The sequence below is a fragment of the Periophthalmus magnuspinnatus genome, chromosome 7 (genome assembly GCF_009829125.3).
Source record: "Periophthalmus magnuspinnatus isolate fPerMag1 chromosome 7, fPerMag1.2.pri, whole genome shotgun sequence".
Taxonomy (NCBI): Eukaryota; Metazoa; Chordata; class Actinopteri; order Gobiiformes; family Gobiidae; genus Periophthalmus; species Periophthalmus magnuspinnatus.
The window spans coordinates 28,134,994-28,152,771 of record NC_047132.1 but is presented as its reverse complement, the minus strand read 5'-3'; the positions used below and the strand labels follow the sequence as shown (position 1 = coordinate 28,152,771).

At 42.7% G+C, this 17,778-nt stretch overlaps 1 protein-coding gene across 4 annotated transcripts in view; it reads right to left on the bottom strand.

Annotated features, from left to right (window-relative positions):
• The window catches only part of clstn1 (calsyntenin 1), a 60,836-nt gene that overhangs the window by 15,632 nt on the left and 27,426 nt on the right, over positions 1-17,778 (bottom strand). For 2 of the 4 annotated variants that reach the window (XM_033969049.2, XM_033969051.2), the window contains exons 2-10: positions 17,550-17,672; positions 12,945-12,974; positions 11,268-11,463; positions 10,000-10,208; positions 8,893-9,042; positions 8,430-8,615; positions 6,574-6,822; positions 1,681-1,802; positions 702-864 (exon numbers count right to left, since the gene is read on the bottom strand). In XM_033969049.2, the coding sequence (XP_033824940.1) occupies positions 702-864; positions 1,681-1,802; positions 6,574-6,822; positions 8,430-8,615; positions 8,893-9,042; positions 10,000-10,208; positions 11,268-11,463; positions 12,945-12,974; positions 17,550-17,672 (1,428 nt within the window). The remainder of the gene's footprint in view (positions 1-701; positions 865-1,680; positions 1,803-6,573; positions 6,823-8,429; positions 8,616-8,892; positions 9,043-9,999; positions 10,209-11,267; positions 11,464-12,944; positions 12,975-17,549; positions 17,673-17,778) is intronic. The other 2 variants (XM_033969052.2, XM_033969050.2) reach the window with 1 other exon arrangement.

The window sequence follows — 17,778 nt, the reverse complement described above, 5'->3', positions numbered from 1 at the left end:
ACATTAAGAGGACGTACAGACAGATTTTTCCAGGTGTGGCAATGCTTTATCTCCTATTTCACAAATTTGCAGGTGTTGTCGATATGAATGTGTGCTTGTACCTGACTCTTGTGATGTCTGTAGTATTTGTGAATACTTAATCGGTGGTATGCGTTTTATATGTTGAGCTGAGATGGGGTGGGAGGGGGATGTTCATTAACAAAAACAAAAACCAGGGACAACTACATGTTATTCCATTGTAATTTGTTTTCTTTGTTGATGTTCCTAATAAAAAACATTTGGAAAAAGAGTAGTCAGTGTTAAATTAGCTTGAATTGAAAGAGTAGAACCAGTGAATATATTAGCAAAAATATAGCACATCAGAATGCAATTAAATAGTTATATATGACCAATAAGAAGCATACATACATACACATAATAATCTGTCATTTGAGAGATATACAACTCACAAAGACAAATACTTTTAAAAAAAACTATTCCAAAACAGATTTTAGTTCATACTCGCAAAGTTTTACATTATAATTGGGGCTGAACTAATTAAACGTGGACCAGGATAAGACCAAAACCAAGTCTACATCAAGACATAACTGATCTCAAACCAGAAGCAAACCAGAAAAAGAATGCGGATTTGATACGTTATTTATTTTCCAGTCTCACATATGACACTTAAGCATTCTTCAGATGAAAGTAGTGTAAAGTACCTTGCCAGCAGGCTCCGATAGTGAGCTGAGTTTCGATCTTGGAGGCGTGCAGTGGGTAGTCCTCTGTGACCAGGAAGGGTTCAAACGTGTTCCCATCCACAAACAGAGACACTGTTGGGAACTCCACATTCAGCACATAGTGATGCCACTCTTTATCACACGCCTACAGAGACGAGAGACAAGTGTAAGTATAAAGAAACAACAAGTGCAGGTCTGAACGGTAGGAGAAGGAGATGGAGCTGGTGTAGCAGGACAACTCATAGTTTAATTTCACAGTAGGTTGCAGTATAAGGTGATATGGCCAAACGTTTTTTAATCAGAATATAAAAGACTCTATAAACCATGATATAACTGTTTGAAATACTTAACTAACTTTGCTTAATGGCCAGGTCACGTTGGTAAATGAGAATTTGTTTTTACCTGGTTAAATAAAGATTGAAAAAAGATTAAATAAAATAAAAATAAATCTAATTAATGGTGGCTTTCATAATATTTTTGTCCTTGTTTCAGGCCTTTTTTTTTTTTTTTTTTAATGCAAAACAGACAAATATAGTGACCAGTCGTATACAGTAGTGACAAAGGGTGATAACACATACCAAGACAGACCAAAATATACCAAAATATACCAAGACAGTCAGAAATATACCAAACCAGACCAAAATATACCAAGACATACCAAGACATAGCATGGTTTCTAGACGTAACAGCTATTTACAATTGTATATGACACTTAAGTTATAGTTATAAGTTCTTCTCCCAGTCCTCTCGTCTTATTTTATTCATCATTTTCATTATTAGTTTTTAGCCCCCGCAGAGCCTCCACAGTCAGTATTTAGGTTTTCAGTGGTAGCAATAAGCCACGAACCCTGTCTGCTTTCCTTAGAGACGCTGCAGTCCACATACATTTCATATTATCCACATATATCATGATACATCACAAGCCTTATAAGTAATAGTTGTGTTATTGGCAGTGTCTGACCTGGTCCAGTTTCCAGTGAAATTCTGCTGGTTTGTAGTTCTCGGCCTCTGAGGGGTCCTGACGCAGCAGCAGGATCAGTCTGCAGTTGTGGACGTACAGGGAGTAGTGGTGTCGGTTCATCTCTGTGGAGGACAAAGTATAACAAGATTCTTCTATTGAAAGAGATAAAAACAAAGGCAACATCACAACTCAATTACAGCTCATGTGTTTAGCAGCTTGTACTTTTACCCTTCATTATTTCCAAATGATTTGATTAACACTCCATGACATATAAAGTGATAGTTACATTTTTCAACAACAAAATGTATTCCTGTGTTTTATATGCTTTTGTACACAGAAGCATAGCGGTCATAATTCTCGTTTAGACAGTGGTCAGAGGAGCTTATGTTCCACCCGTGACGCTCTGATCCTTCTTATATAAGCTATGGGACACAAGCTGATGATCGGCCCGCCCCTTTTTTTGCTGGATATAACCGAGACTTTACAGTCAACGAGATCAAGGAGTGTGAAAATTACAACTGGAGACAAAAATAGGCTCGCACCAGGGAGTTGGTAAAGCAGCTGGGATTCAGTGATCATGTTCCAATTTCATCAGTGTTTGGCAAATTATGTTATGTTATATAAATCAAATCATTTTTAGACACAGTTTATATGTAGTTTTTGTGAAGAGTGAATTAAAATAACTCAGAAAGCATTATTTATTTATTGTGTTTATTAAGCATAACTCAAACATATTAGGGTAAAAATGGCCTCATGTAAAGTAAAAAATAATAGAAATGATATGTGAATACCTAGATAATGTTGAGATGGGTCAATCTATAAAAAATAATCAAAAATAATAATGGATATTGGTTGATGAGGACATTTTTTCAGCGTCTTTTATATTATTTACACACACTGGAGTTGCCATGTTTTGTAATAATATGTAAATATATAGGCTACAGCAAAATAATTCCTAGGTTAAAGCTTTATCATTCAAAAATATCTTCACTATAAACTAGTCAGTCAAAAGTTTGGACACACTATCTCATTCATCCATCCATCCATTTTCTTCCGCTTATCCGGGGCCGGGTCGCGGGGGCAGCAGTCTAAGCAGGGACTCCCAGACTTCCCTCACCCCGGACACGTCCTCCAGCTCCTCCGGTGGGACCCCAAGGCGTTCCCAGGCCAGCCGAGAGACATAGTCCCTCCAGCGTGTCCTGGGTCTTCCCCGGGGCCTCCTCCCGGTGGGACATGCCCAGAACACCTCCCTAGGGAGGCGTCCAGGAGGCATCCTGAGCAGATGCCCGAGCCACCTCAGCTGGTTCCTCTCAACGTGTAGGAGCAGCGGCTCTACTCCGAGCTCCTCCCGTGTGACCGAGCTCCTCACCCTATCCCTAAGGGTGCGCCCGGCCACTCTGCGGAGGAAGCCCATTTCAGCCGCTTGTATCCGCGATCTTGTCCTTTCGGTCATTACCCAAAGCTCATGACCATAGGTGAGGGTAGGAACGTAGATTGACCGGTAAATCGAGAGCTTCGCCTTCCGGCTCAGCTCCTTCTTTACCACAACGGACCGATACAGCGACCGCATCACTGCAGACGCTGCACCGATCCGCCTGTCAATCTCACGCTCCATCCTTCCCTCACTCGTGAACAAGACCCCGAGATACTTGAACTCCTCCACTTGGGGCAGAGACTCACCACCCACCCGGAGGGAGCAAACCACCTTTTTCCGGTCGAGAACCATGGCCTCGGATTTGGAGGAGCTGATTCTCATCCCAGCCGCTTCACACTCGGCTGCAAACCGCCCCAGTGCCTGCTGCAGGTCCTGGCTCGAAGAAGCCATCAGGACAACATCATCTGCAAACAGCAGAGATGAAATCCTGTGGTTCCCAAACCAGGCCCCCTCCGGCCCCTGACTGCGCCTAGAAATTCTGTCCATAAATATAATGAACAGAACCGGTGACAAAGGGCAGCCCTGGCGGAGTCCAACATGCACTGGGAACAGGTCTGACTTACTGCCGGCAATGCGAACACAGCTCCTGCTCCGGTCATACAGGGACCGGACAGCCCTTAGCAAAGAGCCCCGGACCCCATACTCCCAGAGCACCCCCCAAAGAACACCACGAGGGACACGGTCGAATGCCTTCTCCAGATCCACAAAACACATGTGGACTGGTTGGGCATACTCCCATGAGCCCTCGAGGACCCGATGGAGAGTATAGAGCTGGTCCAGTGTTCCACGACCAGGACGAAAACCACACTGCTCTTCCTGAATCCGAGGTTCGACTATCGGTCGGATTCTCCTCTCCAGCACCCTGGAATAGACCTTACCGGGAAGGCTGAGGAGTGTGATTCCCCTGTAATTGGAACACACCCTCCGGTCCCCCTTTTTATACAGAGGGACCACCACCCCGGTCTGCCATTCCACAGGTACTGTCCCCGACCGCCACGCGATGTTGCAGAGACGTGTCAGCCAAGACAGTCCCACAACATCCAGAGACTTGAGGTACTCAGGACGGATCTCATCCACCCCCGGAGCCTTGCCACCGAGGAGCTTGCCAACCACCTCAGTGACTTCAGCCAGGGTGATGGACGAGTCCGCCTCTGGGTCCCCAGTTTCTGCTTCCTCCTCGGAAGACGTGACAGTGGGATTGAGGAGATCCTCAAAGTATTCCTTCCACCGCCCGACAACATCCCCAGTCGAGGTCAGCAGCTCTCCACCCGCACTGTAAACAGTGTTGGTGAAGCACTGCTTTCCCCTCCTGAGGCGTCGGACGGTTTGCCAGAATCTCTTTGAGGCCGTCCGATAGTCCTCCTCCATGGCCTCCCCGAACTCCTCCCAACCCCGAGTTTTTGCCTCTGTGACTGCCCGAGCCGCGGCACGCTTGGCCTGCCGGTACTCATCAGCTGCCTCAGGAGTCCCACGAGCCAACAAGGCTCGATAGGACTCCTTCTTCAGCTTGACGGCATCCCTTACTTCCGGTGTCCACCACCGGGTTCGGGGATTGCCGCCGCGACAAGCACCACAGACCTTACGACCACAGCTACGAGCAGCCGCATCAACAATAGAGGTGGAGAACATGGCCCACTCGGAGTCCATGTCTCCAACCTCCCCCGGGATCAGGGAGAAGCTCTCCCGGAGGTGGGAGTTGAAGACCCCCCTGACAGAGGGCTCCGCCAGACGTTCCCAGCAGACCCTCACAATGCGCTTGGGCCTGCCAGGTCTGTCCGGCTTCCTCCTCCGCCAGCGGATCCAACTCACCACCAGGTGGTGATCAGTTGACAGCTCAGCCCCTCTCTTCACCCGAGTGTCCAAGACACGCGGTCGGAGGTCAGATGACACGACAACAAAGTCGATCATCGACCTCCGACCTAGAGTGTCCTGGTGCCATGTGCACCGATGGACACCCTTGTGCTCGAACATGGTGTTTGTTATGGACAAGCTGTGACTAGCACAGAAGTCCAATAACAAAACACCGCTCGGGTTCAGATCGGGGAGGCCGTTCCTCCCAATCACGCCCCTCCAAGTGTCACTGTCGTTACCCACATGGGCGTTGAAGTCCCCCAGGAGAACAACGGAGTCCCCGGTTGGTGCACTGTCTAGTACCCCTCCCAGGGACTCCAAGAAGGCCGGGTACTCTGCACTGCTGTTTGGCCCGTAGGCCGACACAACAGTGAGAGACCTGTCCCCGACCCGAAGGCGCAGGGACGCGACCCTCTCGTTCACCGGAGTGAACCCCAACACGCAGTGGCTGAGCTGTGGGGCAATGAGCAAGCCCACACCAGCTCGCCGCCACTCCCCGCGGGCAACGCCAGAGAAATGGAGAGTCCAACCCCTCTCAAGAAGATGGGTTCCAGAGCCCAAGCTGTGCGTGGAGGTGAGGCCGACTATATCTAGCCGGTAACGCTCAACCTCCCGCACAAGCTCAGGCTCCTTCCCCCCCAGCGAGGTGACATTCCATGTCCCCAGAGCTAGTCTCCATGTCCGGAGATCCGGTCGTCGAGGTCCCCGCCTTCGACTGCTACCCGGATCTCTCCGCACCCGCCCCTCATGGCTCCTCCCGCAGGTGGTGGGTCCACGGGAGGACTATCTCATTCAATGTTTATTTATTTATTTATTTTAACTACTTCAATCAATAATATCTGCAGCTTTTTACCATCATAAAACATGTCAAAAATGAAAGATTTACTGTCAAAACCAGACTTGGAGAAACGAATCTCTCCAAACGAGCCTTAAGACAGCTGCAGTACATCCAGAACACTGCTGCTCAGTTCATGACTAGAACCAGGAAGTACTTCACACATGTGTCCTGTGGCTCAGAGAACAGACTTTAAAGCAGCTCTGTGTGAACAAGTCTCTCCATGGACCAGCACCAAAGAACATCTCCCACATGTTAGAGCCACATGAACCATCTCACACTCTGAGGACTTCAGGGACCGGCCTCCTGCTGGTCCCAGAGTCAGGACTAAACATGGAGTATCAGTGTTTCAGTTTTCTGCAGCTAAAACCTGGAACAGTCTCCCTGAAGATGTGAGACAGGCCTCTACTTTGACAATGTTCAAATCCAGGCTCAAAACAGTTCTGTTTAGCTGTGCATATGACTGAAATGTCTCTATTCTGCACTCTTCTGTTTCTTTAATGTCTTTCTTATTCTGTAAAGCACTTTGAATTACTTTGTGTGTGAATTGTGCTAAACAAATAAACTTGCCTTGCCTACTTTTTACAATTTAGATGCAGAATACATCAAATACATGAAGCAAGATATATGGAATTAGTAGAGTTATTAAACTTTTTTTCTTTACTACATAATTATTTTTCGACAAAGCAAAGGATACTAGTTTGAGGATTTGACACTGAATGAGAGGGTGTGTCCAAATGTTTGACTGGCGGTGTATATCTGCAGTGCTCACCTGTCTTGTCCGAGTTACAGAGAATCGTCTCCTTCTCGTGCGCCCCTGGTCCGTGCCTCATCCACACTGAGATGGTGAAAGGATCCTTGAGGCTGGTGCTGACCAAACCATCTGGAACTTTTATGGCTTGAGTCCCATTGAACTCGAAGACCTGGTCGCTATCGTGGCCGTTGTCAGTGGGCAGTCCGACGGTCCAGTTGGCAGAGCTGCTGGGGGCGGGCAGCAGCTCCACGGTGCCTGAGGTTGCTCCTAAAAATAAAACACAGACACAATGGGGGTCGTATTCATTTGAATGTATTAGGAAGTGTGTCGGGGAAAATCTTTACACAATTTTTGTTATTTGTGTGATATGCCTGCCGTTTCATAGTTTCACAAGCTTTTGGCATTTTACAACTTAACAAAAATATAGAAATGTTCATGGATCATATTAACAAAGAATGGAATTAATATAAGTACCTACTAATGTTTATGTCCCGGTTAATAACAATTGTGTAATTACATTTTACTGCTCTTTTTTAAGGTTTTTATTCTATATTCTGATCTTTTAATGTTAATTTTATAATGATTATTTATGTTTATTTATATTTTGATTTGTTTGTATTGTCCATCCATCCATTTTCTTCCGCTTATCCGGGTCTAGGTCGCAGGGGCAGCAGTCTAAGCAGGGACCCCCAGACTCCCCACACCCCAGACATGTCCTCCAGGATGTGCTGAGTCTTCCCCTTCTCCTTCTGGTGGGACATGCTCAGAACAACTCCCCAGTGAGACATCCTGAACAAATGCCTGAGTCAACTGCTGCTCTCGACGTGTAGAAGCAGCAGCTCTACTCCGAGCTCCTCCTGTGTGACAGAGCTCCTCATCTTATCTCTAAGGGAGCACTTAACCACCCAGCGGAGGAAACCCATTTCGATCTCTTGTATCCGCGATCTATTTATCTATTTATTTATTTTTCTTTTATACAGAAGCATTTATCGAGCTAAATTATTCCCTGATTGTGGGAAAGATGGACTGGTGTGGGCAGAGTTGTGTTTTAGCTTTTGTTTTTCCTCAAATGGTGCGGATGACCGGGAGACACTGTCTGTGTGAATGGTCATGTATCGCGGATTATTTGTACTGTGGTTTTAATCATTTCTAATTCTGTAAAGCACTTTGAATTACTTTGTGTACAAATTGTGCTATACAAATAAACCTGCCTTGCCTCTTCTATACTAAAATGGGACAGCTCAAGTCAAAATTGAGTCTACAACATCCTTAGTGTAGGGATGACCATTATGACAAAAACTTAACTTAAACCACAGTGTTCCCCATCACGTCAATCATTCCATCACAGGTTAAGAGTCAATAAATGGGTTAAAATGTCCACTACATTTAAAAGATGTAAAGAGGTAAGCGTGCTGCACATACACATATATTTCATGAGTGCTTATTTAACAAGCAGATCGCATTAGGCACAAATGAGACTTTATACCCCCTCTTTGTCGCTAAAAGCATTCTGTTCCATCCCGTGCACATCTAACTGGTAAAGGACGCTCCAATTTTTACTGCTTTTTGCCATTGATCTTCCCTGTGCTCTTTCCTATTCTGTTGAGCTTGCTCTTGTTACCCAGGATTGATTACAATTCAATTTTATTTTGTCTCATTAAAATAAAAACGTCTTGTAATACTAATTTCCTGATTGGACTGCCCCACCTCGGAATCATAACTTACGATAAAAGAGTAATACAGGGTCCAGTACGTAAAATACGCTTCATAAATTATTCATGGGATTACATCATTAAATATTGACTCAAACGCCGCAGTGATAAGGGGTTACTTCATCAAATGGTGACGCAGAGCAGTGAGTAACAGCGACTTACCACAGAGCTTGTGCAGGGACTTCTCGGAGTAAGTGTCCCGGTCGCAGCCTTTCCCGATGTGGTTGGTTTCCAGTTCGACTGTGGCCCGGATGGAGGTGATCGGCTCGTCGCAGGTCTCCAGGTGCATGCCGGGAAACAGGGCTAGGCTGCCAGTGCCGGGCTCGTATTCAATCCTCTTACTGAAGCCTAAAGACGTAAGAGAAAACAAGTTCGTAGTGCATAAGGGAACTGGTCAAGGGGGCACTCAATACTACACTTTATAATGATTACTTGAGGTGTTTTCGCCCACATTGGACTTAAATTATAAAACAAAGGCAGGACAATGTGTGCTTAGTCTGCTGCTGCTTATAACAGTAATCTGAAATGTTAGAATCGTGACAGCACTAGTACGCAGCCTGTTTTAGTTCTACACTGAAATACAGTTGCAGTAAATGTAATGGGAGGCTGGAGGAGGCGTTGGTACTTTGCCAGCTGGGTTTGCAGGTGGGCTTCACGCTGATCTTGACCAGGACGTCCTCAGAGGCTCTGTTCTTCCCACAGTCGTAGGCCGTCACTGTCAGCTTGTACATGTGCTCTTTGCCATAGCTCAGCTTCTCTGTGTTCTTGATGAAACCTGAGAAAACACAGCGGTATAGTAGTAGTTATTATTCAGGGAGAAGAAGCGTGTTTAATTTACTAGATGTATTCAAATTCAGAGAAGGTGGGAGTTTAAAAGCACCGTGCGTTTGAATTCATTTATGAGCTCTGCCAAGTCCAAATCCTCCAGTTTTAGCGTGATCTCTTCTACTTTTATGATACTGTAATAAATTGCAACTAGGAAATCGTGTTTTTTTTCCCTTTAAAAAAGTTAATGATAATGTTGTGCTATGTAATTTGCTGGTAGACGTTCCACCACCCACTTGTCTCCAGGGAGATGCTCTTGCTTTGCCTGGAATGTTCCGCATTGCATTAAACTTATCTATTTGGCCTGTGTTCAATCACAGACGCTCAAACAAAAACGTTCTTTCTGTGAGCAGGTTAGTCTCTCCGGACATTTGCTAACCAGTAACTTGGCCTGGCGACGTGAACTGTTCGTCGTCACGGAGATAGATACGTTTAATGCCATACTGTTGAACATAGCCAGAAAATGTTCATCATAACCATGGAAACAAGCAGGTGGTATGCTCTTCACCAGAAAAGTTACATAGCACACCGTTAACATGTGCAAAGAATATAGTCTCAGCTTCCTCCAGCGTGTTTTTGCGTGTTTGATATAACAATTATAATATCGCACATTTCTACGTCTGGCACTATCCTCGGTTTATATTCAGAAATCACTGCGTGACATCTCCACCTCTGAATCGCTTGCTTTTCATAACAAACTTTTATTGGCTGTGTTATTAAGTTTCAGGAGAGCAGAGGGGGAAAAGTATCCAACGTTTTGTCATTTCAAGGAGAGCAGCAAACCCTCCTCAAGGCAAAAAGACGCTCTGAATTTCAATCGGGCATTTGGCGAAGGCTGTTGTTTACCCAGATCAATAAACAATGAGAAGTGTGTCAATAAAAACCACTACGATGGAGAGGAGCGTACCGTCCTTGTCGATGGAGAATGGCACATCGGGGGTGACAATCTCGTAGCTGCAGATTTGGCTGAACTGGAAGGAGCAATCTGCATCCACCGCCTCCACTTTCAGGATGCTGTCGTACTTCTTGCCTTCGATGACCGTGGCTTTGTACGATTTCTCCTTGAACACTGGGGAGTATTCATTGATGTCGTTCACCTGGATGTGGACAGTGGCTCTGGAAGGGAAAAGAAAAATCAATGAAATATGGGTAACAACATGGTGTCTTCTGATGGTCAAAAATAGTCTTGTTCCTTTCAAATCGCTTTCAAAACATGACACATATTAGAATGAAAACTGGGATACTTATTGCGGATTTGCTAGCACATTATTAGATTCAGGGTTAATTGAATTTGCATAAAATAAAGTAGAAATGTGTTCAGTTGCCATGAGTATATACCATAACTATAATTTTAGCACCAATCCCACACTAATATCGGCTTCCAAATATCGGTTCAGCTGATATCTTGGTTGTACATTGTAAATTGATATAATTAGATGATATAATGGTTGTAGTCGGCCCAGAAAGTCTCATAATGTTCAAACTTTTATTTATACAAAGTAGTTCAGTAGTTACTTAAGGGATGATTAACAGCTACGTAACATATTTGGATCAGTTTTGTCTTTTTTGTTTGTTGAAATCAGGAGTGTTCAAACTTTTCTCATTAAAATATAGACAAAGCTGAGGTCGAATTGAGGGCCATAGACTGGTCACCAATACAGTGAATACTTCAAATCTGTGTTATTATTACAAGTTAGACTGAACCACTAGACCTTTATTCACGCTTAAATCCTCAGTGGGACGCATTAAATATTTGATATGGGCTTGTTAACGTAGATTTTCAGAAATGTACAGTAAAATATTCTGTTTAAGGTAATGTGGGCCAATTCACCTGGAAGCTTGAGGACCAAGAAAAATTGGTCTGAGGGCCACATTTAGCCCCAGGACCACAGTTTGGGCATGTCTGGTTTAAAGAAAATAAATGATAATACCAGGCTTTACTGTGTTGTAAAGTGTTACCTGTTTACTATACCTATTTTAATTTGAGGAATAATTGGTATTTGAAAATATAGCTAATATTATAAAAAGTATAAGCCTATTAAGATAACAATTCTGATTCTATTTCAGAAAGAGAAAGTCCAAACATGAAAAGCATATTACAGACTTACGCAGGGATGTATCTGAAGTCGTTTTGAGCTGCCTGACTCGAGTTAAAGGCTCTAGTATGTAACGTACTTGTGTGATTTCTTCATGTTGGCTCCGTCGGGCCCCTCTCCGCAGTCGTACGCCTGGATGGTGAACGTGTGCTCCTTCTGCAGCTCACAGTCCAGCTTGTCTTTGGCGCGGATCACCCCCTCCCCCGTGGATTTGTCCAGGACCACCGCCTCAAATGGGACGTTCTGGCCATGGATCCTGAACCCGCAAATCTCACCTGAACAAGCCAGAATATTTACCATTAACTGGACGTAGACAGAGGGAGGGCGTTTTACTTTAACGTTAGATAATTCACAGCAAAATAATACACAGCCATAGGCTTTTGGGGAGCTAAGGGGGGAGGAGGAAGAGGAGTTTGGGGTGAGGTAGTGTCGGTGGAGGGCAGCCCAGGAGCACTGTTCAAATGGGTGAGTAAAAAGGGGGAGGCGGGGGTAGCTGGGGCAAGGTGAGGAGGGCAGTAAATATCACAGAATAGAGTGTATTTTCTAAGCCACTGAAAACATTGCATCCAATCAGTCATGCAGGCAAAACCGAAAGATGTGGACAGGCATTTCACAGGAGATCTCTGGGTATTTCAAATCATAGTGAAAGTACGTAGAGCATATTGTCGTTTTCCCTTTCTTTCTAAGCGTACTTTCTTGCATACTGCATTCACGTGGTACTTTTATAGCTGAAAAAGGGCACAATGGCTATATTTAATTAACCCTCTAGGCCTGAATGTACTTGAAAGTATTGGATTGACTTTTCCAATCACTTAACTTCTAATTAGTAGATGTTTTGAGGGGGGACAAACACAAGCCCGCCCGCAGACCACATGAACGCAGATCACAAGAAGCCCGTTAATTACAAAACGTGAACTAAACAACGGGATTGGTTAAACTTGTGTGACGCTGGTCCCACAACAATTCAGTCATCAAGACCTATTCTCTCTGAAAGAAAGCAACCCAGAAACCTTGTAATTAACCTCATCTTTTTTCAACTAAATGATGTCTTCCTGTGCAAATTAGCCCCAAACAAAACATCCCACAACAGTATTGAGAAACAAAATAAAAACTGGATGAGAACTGGGGTTAGAAATATCAACTTGCTCGACATCCACATCAAAATGACAACTGCAGCCATGCTATAATGGTGAGATTAGTGGCAGCAAATTAACTCAAGAGGTCCACTGAGGCGAAGATGCAAGAACAGAAAACTTAGCGGAGAGTTTGCATTTGTTAACAATCTCAGCAGCTTTAGATCACAAGATTCACAGGAGTGGTTTTATCTGACTGAGATCAATCGTTTTCAGGCCAATTTTGTGCAGTTTTTTGATTAGAAATGAAACAAATTGATGTGTAAAGGAATTTTGGTTTGGGAAAAATGCTGGCACTCCTGTTCGTAAGTAAGTAGTTTTTGTTTTTTTTTTTGTTTTTTTCCAGTAGACGGCTGAACACTGTTAGGGTCTGCAAACTGCAATGGATGTCTCATGCATAGATATTTCTAAGAGCAGCCAGCCCCACAACACACTTTTCATCCAGCTGTCATTATAGTTAAAAATATCCAGAATCAGAAGAATGAACAAAAATACTCAAATAATAATAATAACAACTGAAAATGGGGAGATTAAAAGAGCATGGCAGGATTTCTGTGTCAAAGTGCAGATGTAGTTTAGCGTTAGTGGGTTAATACTAAGAAACAAGGCAGAGGAAAGATCACCTTCTTCAGTGAGGGTCACCTCAAAACTCTCTACAAGAAGGAGAAGAGACAGACCCGGTGAAAGAGAGGCACAGAAAAACAGGAAAAAGAGAAGTGGAGTTCTTGTATTGAAAGTAAAGGTGGAAGATACCAGTCAGTACCAGTCAAAAGTTTGGACATATCATCTCATTTAATGTTATTTTTCTTTATTTTTACTACTTTATACATTTTAGATACACACAGAACACATCAAATATATGAATTAAGATATATGGAATAATGTAGTAAAGAAAAAAAAGTTAAATAACTGTACTTAATACAAGCTAGGCCTGTCACGATAACATATTTTGAAGTTCGATCTATGAAATACAGATGATAAATGATAATATGGAAACTAATTTATGCCACTGACACAAAAACCCAAGATTTAAACCACAAAAACTATTCAAAATCTACAATATTGTTAAAATGAAACACTTTAATCATTAGTTTGCATCTGTAACGAGTCTTGGAAGTTATTAATTTAACTTTTTACAGCTTAAATCTTATCATATCGCCAAAAAATAACCACAAATTCAACCTTCATTTGTTGATACAGTGATTGTTGAGCCACACTTTACTATAACAACTTTACTAAATATTTTTTCGACAAAATTGAGTTTTTGTCTTTGCTACATAATTCCATACATCTTGCTTCATATATTTGACGTCTTCCATATGCATAAAATGTAGTCAAGTAGTAAACGTGAAGGAAAAAAACACTAAATAAGAGGTGTGTCCAAACTTTTGAGATGGTAGCGAGTGTCAGAAATACTGTTTAGCTCACAGTTGCTGTTAAGGACATAAGCAAAGTTAGAATATAGAGTGTATCATATATTATTAAAATGATTTAAAATAACCTAGAAAAGAGACAGAAACATCTAGTGTAATCTATAAGACATATTTTTGTCCTTTTGTGGTTAATTACATGGTCCATTCATGCTTTACAGGCACAGTTTTGCACATTCCTGCTAAAGTATTGTCTGAAAATGCACAAAAATGTTGATATATTCATTTTTGACAGTATCATTTTTTACAAAGACTCCCGCAAACTGTCTCACTCTTCATTCACAAAGCTGTCACCGTATTTACTACATCGACTTTTCCTTTAGTATATAAAAGCTGGAACTATATATTCTGAACAGTTTCTTTGCAAAAATGGGGAGATTTTTGACATTTTTATGGATTAAGGTAAGACTTGAGCTGTAGAGGGTAGAATACATGACTTCTATGGACTTCTATTTTTGTTAATTCTGCTTAATTTTGTAGCATGTGGCCAGTGGCATTAAGTAGTTTCAGTCCTATCGTTTATCGCAGTATTTCTCTATAGTTATATATCATGCTTCAAAATGTGTTATCGTGACAGGTCGGTTCACCTTTACCAGTGCAACGTTTGGGTCGCTCTGGTCTTCCTCAGGTATCAGAAGAACCGAACCGTTGTGCTAATAAGATAAGTGTCTCTCCTCCAACGCACCTGTCGCCGACTCAGGTGCGAAGAGTCTACGCAGAAACGTTTTTGACAATATCGCCCACCGCTATCTGATCGACAAGGATGTAAAACAAAACTCCGACGTGACCTGTCTGTTGTATTAACGACTCAGCTTCAGAAGGAAGAAACTGACAAAACAGCCAATTACACCTGACACCGCCTGCGTATGAAATCCCATGTATTTTTAAAACCCAAACTACAGGATAAGAGCGGTTAAGTATTCAGGCGAGCACCACAGGGGGCTGATGCAAGGCTTCAAAATGCTGCATCTCGGTTGCTTTTGGAGCATGTTCAGAAAGTTTCCATATGACAGAAAAATGTATGATGCAAAATACTGAAATACCTAGTTAGAAATTTCTACATATCTGAGAGTGAGAAGCGGCATAGAATATATATATGAACTACTGTATAAGAATCAAACGTAGATGAACAAACTCTCACATCTTATAAATTGTGAGTTTATTCATCTACAAACACTATACTCGTTGCATTTAAGACTTGGTTTACAAAAGCTACATCTACTGCCTGTGTTCTTGTTTCATAACTTGATGCAATAGGCTACATCCTGCCCAGTTTGAGTGTATATGGACTTTCATTGAGTTAGTATTGTTTTATAAAGGACGACAATATACTTGCGATCATATAGTACCCATTCCGATGTTTGTTACAGAAGTCACTGGAATTAAGCAAACCCAGGGCCAGTAGTTTGACATAAGCGGCTGCTGTTCTGGGGCAGTCATGCGGCAGAGTGAAGGGCCTTTGTGTTATAATGAGGAGGCCTCAGCTCGCCTCTGTCCTCTGTGCTCCAGTCTGAACTCAAACGCAGTATTGATCCTGGCCTTGACCTGGTCCCCGGACGTAGCTGCTGAGACTGATGGTGAATGTACAAGTCAATTATAGCCTGGAGTTATTCTGAGGGAGATTGAATAACAGCTGTTGAAATGATTTGTTGATTGGCAAGTGCTCTGAAATGATTAAGATAGGCTGACCTAAAATGATCTACTATATATGCACACTTTGTTCATACACATATCCCGGAAATCCAATCAAACTGACAGACGTATTTTAGTTTAGTGGCGTCTAGATTTAGACCTGCCAATTCACTAAAAATAAAATAAGGAAATTAAACTAAGGACTGTGCAAAAGAGTAACCAACTTGTATTTTATTTCCTTTGCTTTCACAGTTTGTCTCTGTAAGAAGTAGAAGCTTGACTGTTTGACCAGTTGAGAATCAAAAGTGTAATTATAATACATAATGCAAAAGCTATGTTTAATATTTCACCTATTACACATTTTTCTTCATTCAGTTAATCTTTGATATCGTCAAAGAGCAGAAATATACTGGTTTGTCTATTAAATGTTCAATATTATTAATGAAATGAGAGCCCAGTTCTATGTCTATCATACGGTCATGTCATACACTCAAAATGAACAGCAGAAATCCATCAGACTGAGAGGCCACTGCAGGCTCACCTTGAGAGCGTATCATTATATTTATTGGCCTCAGAGTGAGCACACGCACTCACTCACACTCACGCACACTCACGCACACTCACACAAGCACACGCACCACACACTCACGCGCTCACACTCTCTCTGCAGTGTGGAGGAGGCTGGCAGCAGAGTGGGTCAGTCCTGTTGCCACGTGAATCCTCACACTGAGCTCACAGGGACAACAGCCAATCACATCGCAGCTCCTCCACAGCCTCTGCTCTCACGAATGACTAAAGGCAGCAAACATCACACTCACAAGAAGCAGCTCTTTTGAAAACGAGACAAAGCTGGGCTTAAGTCAAAATCATTATTCAGCCCTAATATTATTTAATAAGATAAACCTTTATTTGTCCCACAATGGGGATAATGAAATTTGAGTAGTATTAGTAGCAGTAATCTGAGTAGTATTGGAAATTAGGGCAATTACAATAGAGCTGGACAATCACTACTTAGATTTTATTCATTTTATCAAAGGGGATGATTTGTCATGTGTCTACAGCTATTCTTTTTCACTCAGAGAACACACGATGCAAAATCCATCCATCCATCCCTCCATTTTCTTCCACTTATCCGAGGCCAGGTCACATGCTGCAAAATCCAGCTCGGACAAATGTAACACACAAAAGGACTAAAACCAAGCATATAGTCGGTCTACCCCCGGATCACAGGGCTCATGTGACTCTTGACGGAGAAATGGTGTCTTGAATCGCCGCCAAAGTCAATCCCAGTGTGATTAAAGCTGCCCAAAGCTAACAGAGCTAGCACTGCCACGTACATAAAGCATACTAATTGTGCCTCTCCATTGGGAGTTCCACACATGAAAGAAGATTTTGATCTGAATTTCAAAAGAGTTAAATCCTAATAAAAACAGAATGTGGGGAATGTGTTGGAGCAGTTTGATCCTTGAAGTTCATTAACACAATTGTAACCCAAGAGTGAAACGAGTGAAAGTTTAGGATTTTATAATGCAGAAGTTCTCAGTAGATAGTTGGGAGTAAACAGGAACAAAACCATCGACTGTGCGGCATTAAAACGTGAACTGAAAACACATGGGCGTACAATTTATATTAAAATCCTAATATAATTTACGGGGCACATGTAACTTTTCAGGTCACCTTCTTGTCTCTGTAGAGATGTTATTGCTTTGTCTGGGATGTTTCACGATGTGGCATTAAACTTCTATCTATCCTGTATTTCTCCTGTACATATAACAGGAGATTTTATTGTATTGCTAATAAAAAAAAAAACCTTGGAGAACGTGCATTTTTAGCCTGAGTGGGCCCTTCTTGTAGTCCTTGAGTATAAGTTTAATGTCATACTGTGGCACATCGTCGGCAAAACAATAGCATCTCCATGGAGACAAATAAAGAGACAGAAAAGTTTTAAAATGTTCCTTAAATGCTATCACAATTGGTTCACATTAAAAGTTTTCGTATCTATGCTGTTGCCATAGAAACCTTGGCTAACCTTGGCCAATTAGCATCCGTGCACAATAGTGATGTCTTTGCTCTACAAACTTGACATGTGATTTAAAAAAAAACACTATAAAACTGTTAAATATTACCTTAAAATGTGTCAAAACTCAGGACCATCCCCCCCCTCACCTGCGTAACGGAGCGGAGCGTCCTTGTCCAGAGCGATAAGAGGAGGGTCCAGGAGCACTTTGTCATCGTTTTCTGTCACGATCCCATGGTATGTCGTCTCGATCCAGGGTTTGTGTTTATTAACTGTAAAAAAAAAAACAAGGAAAAAAGGAGAAGGAGTCAGCATCTGCGTAAGGAGGCTTCACTAATTACCCATGTCCTGAGGCGAAGTGTCTAGAACGGCAAAGTG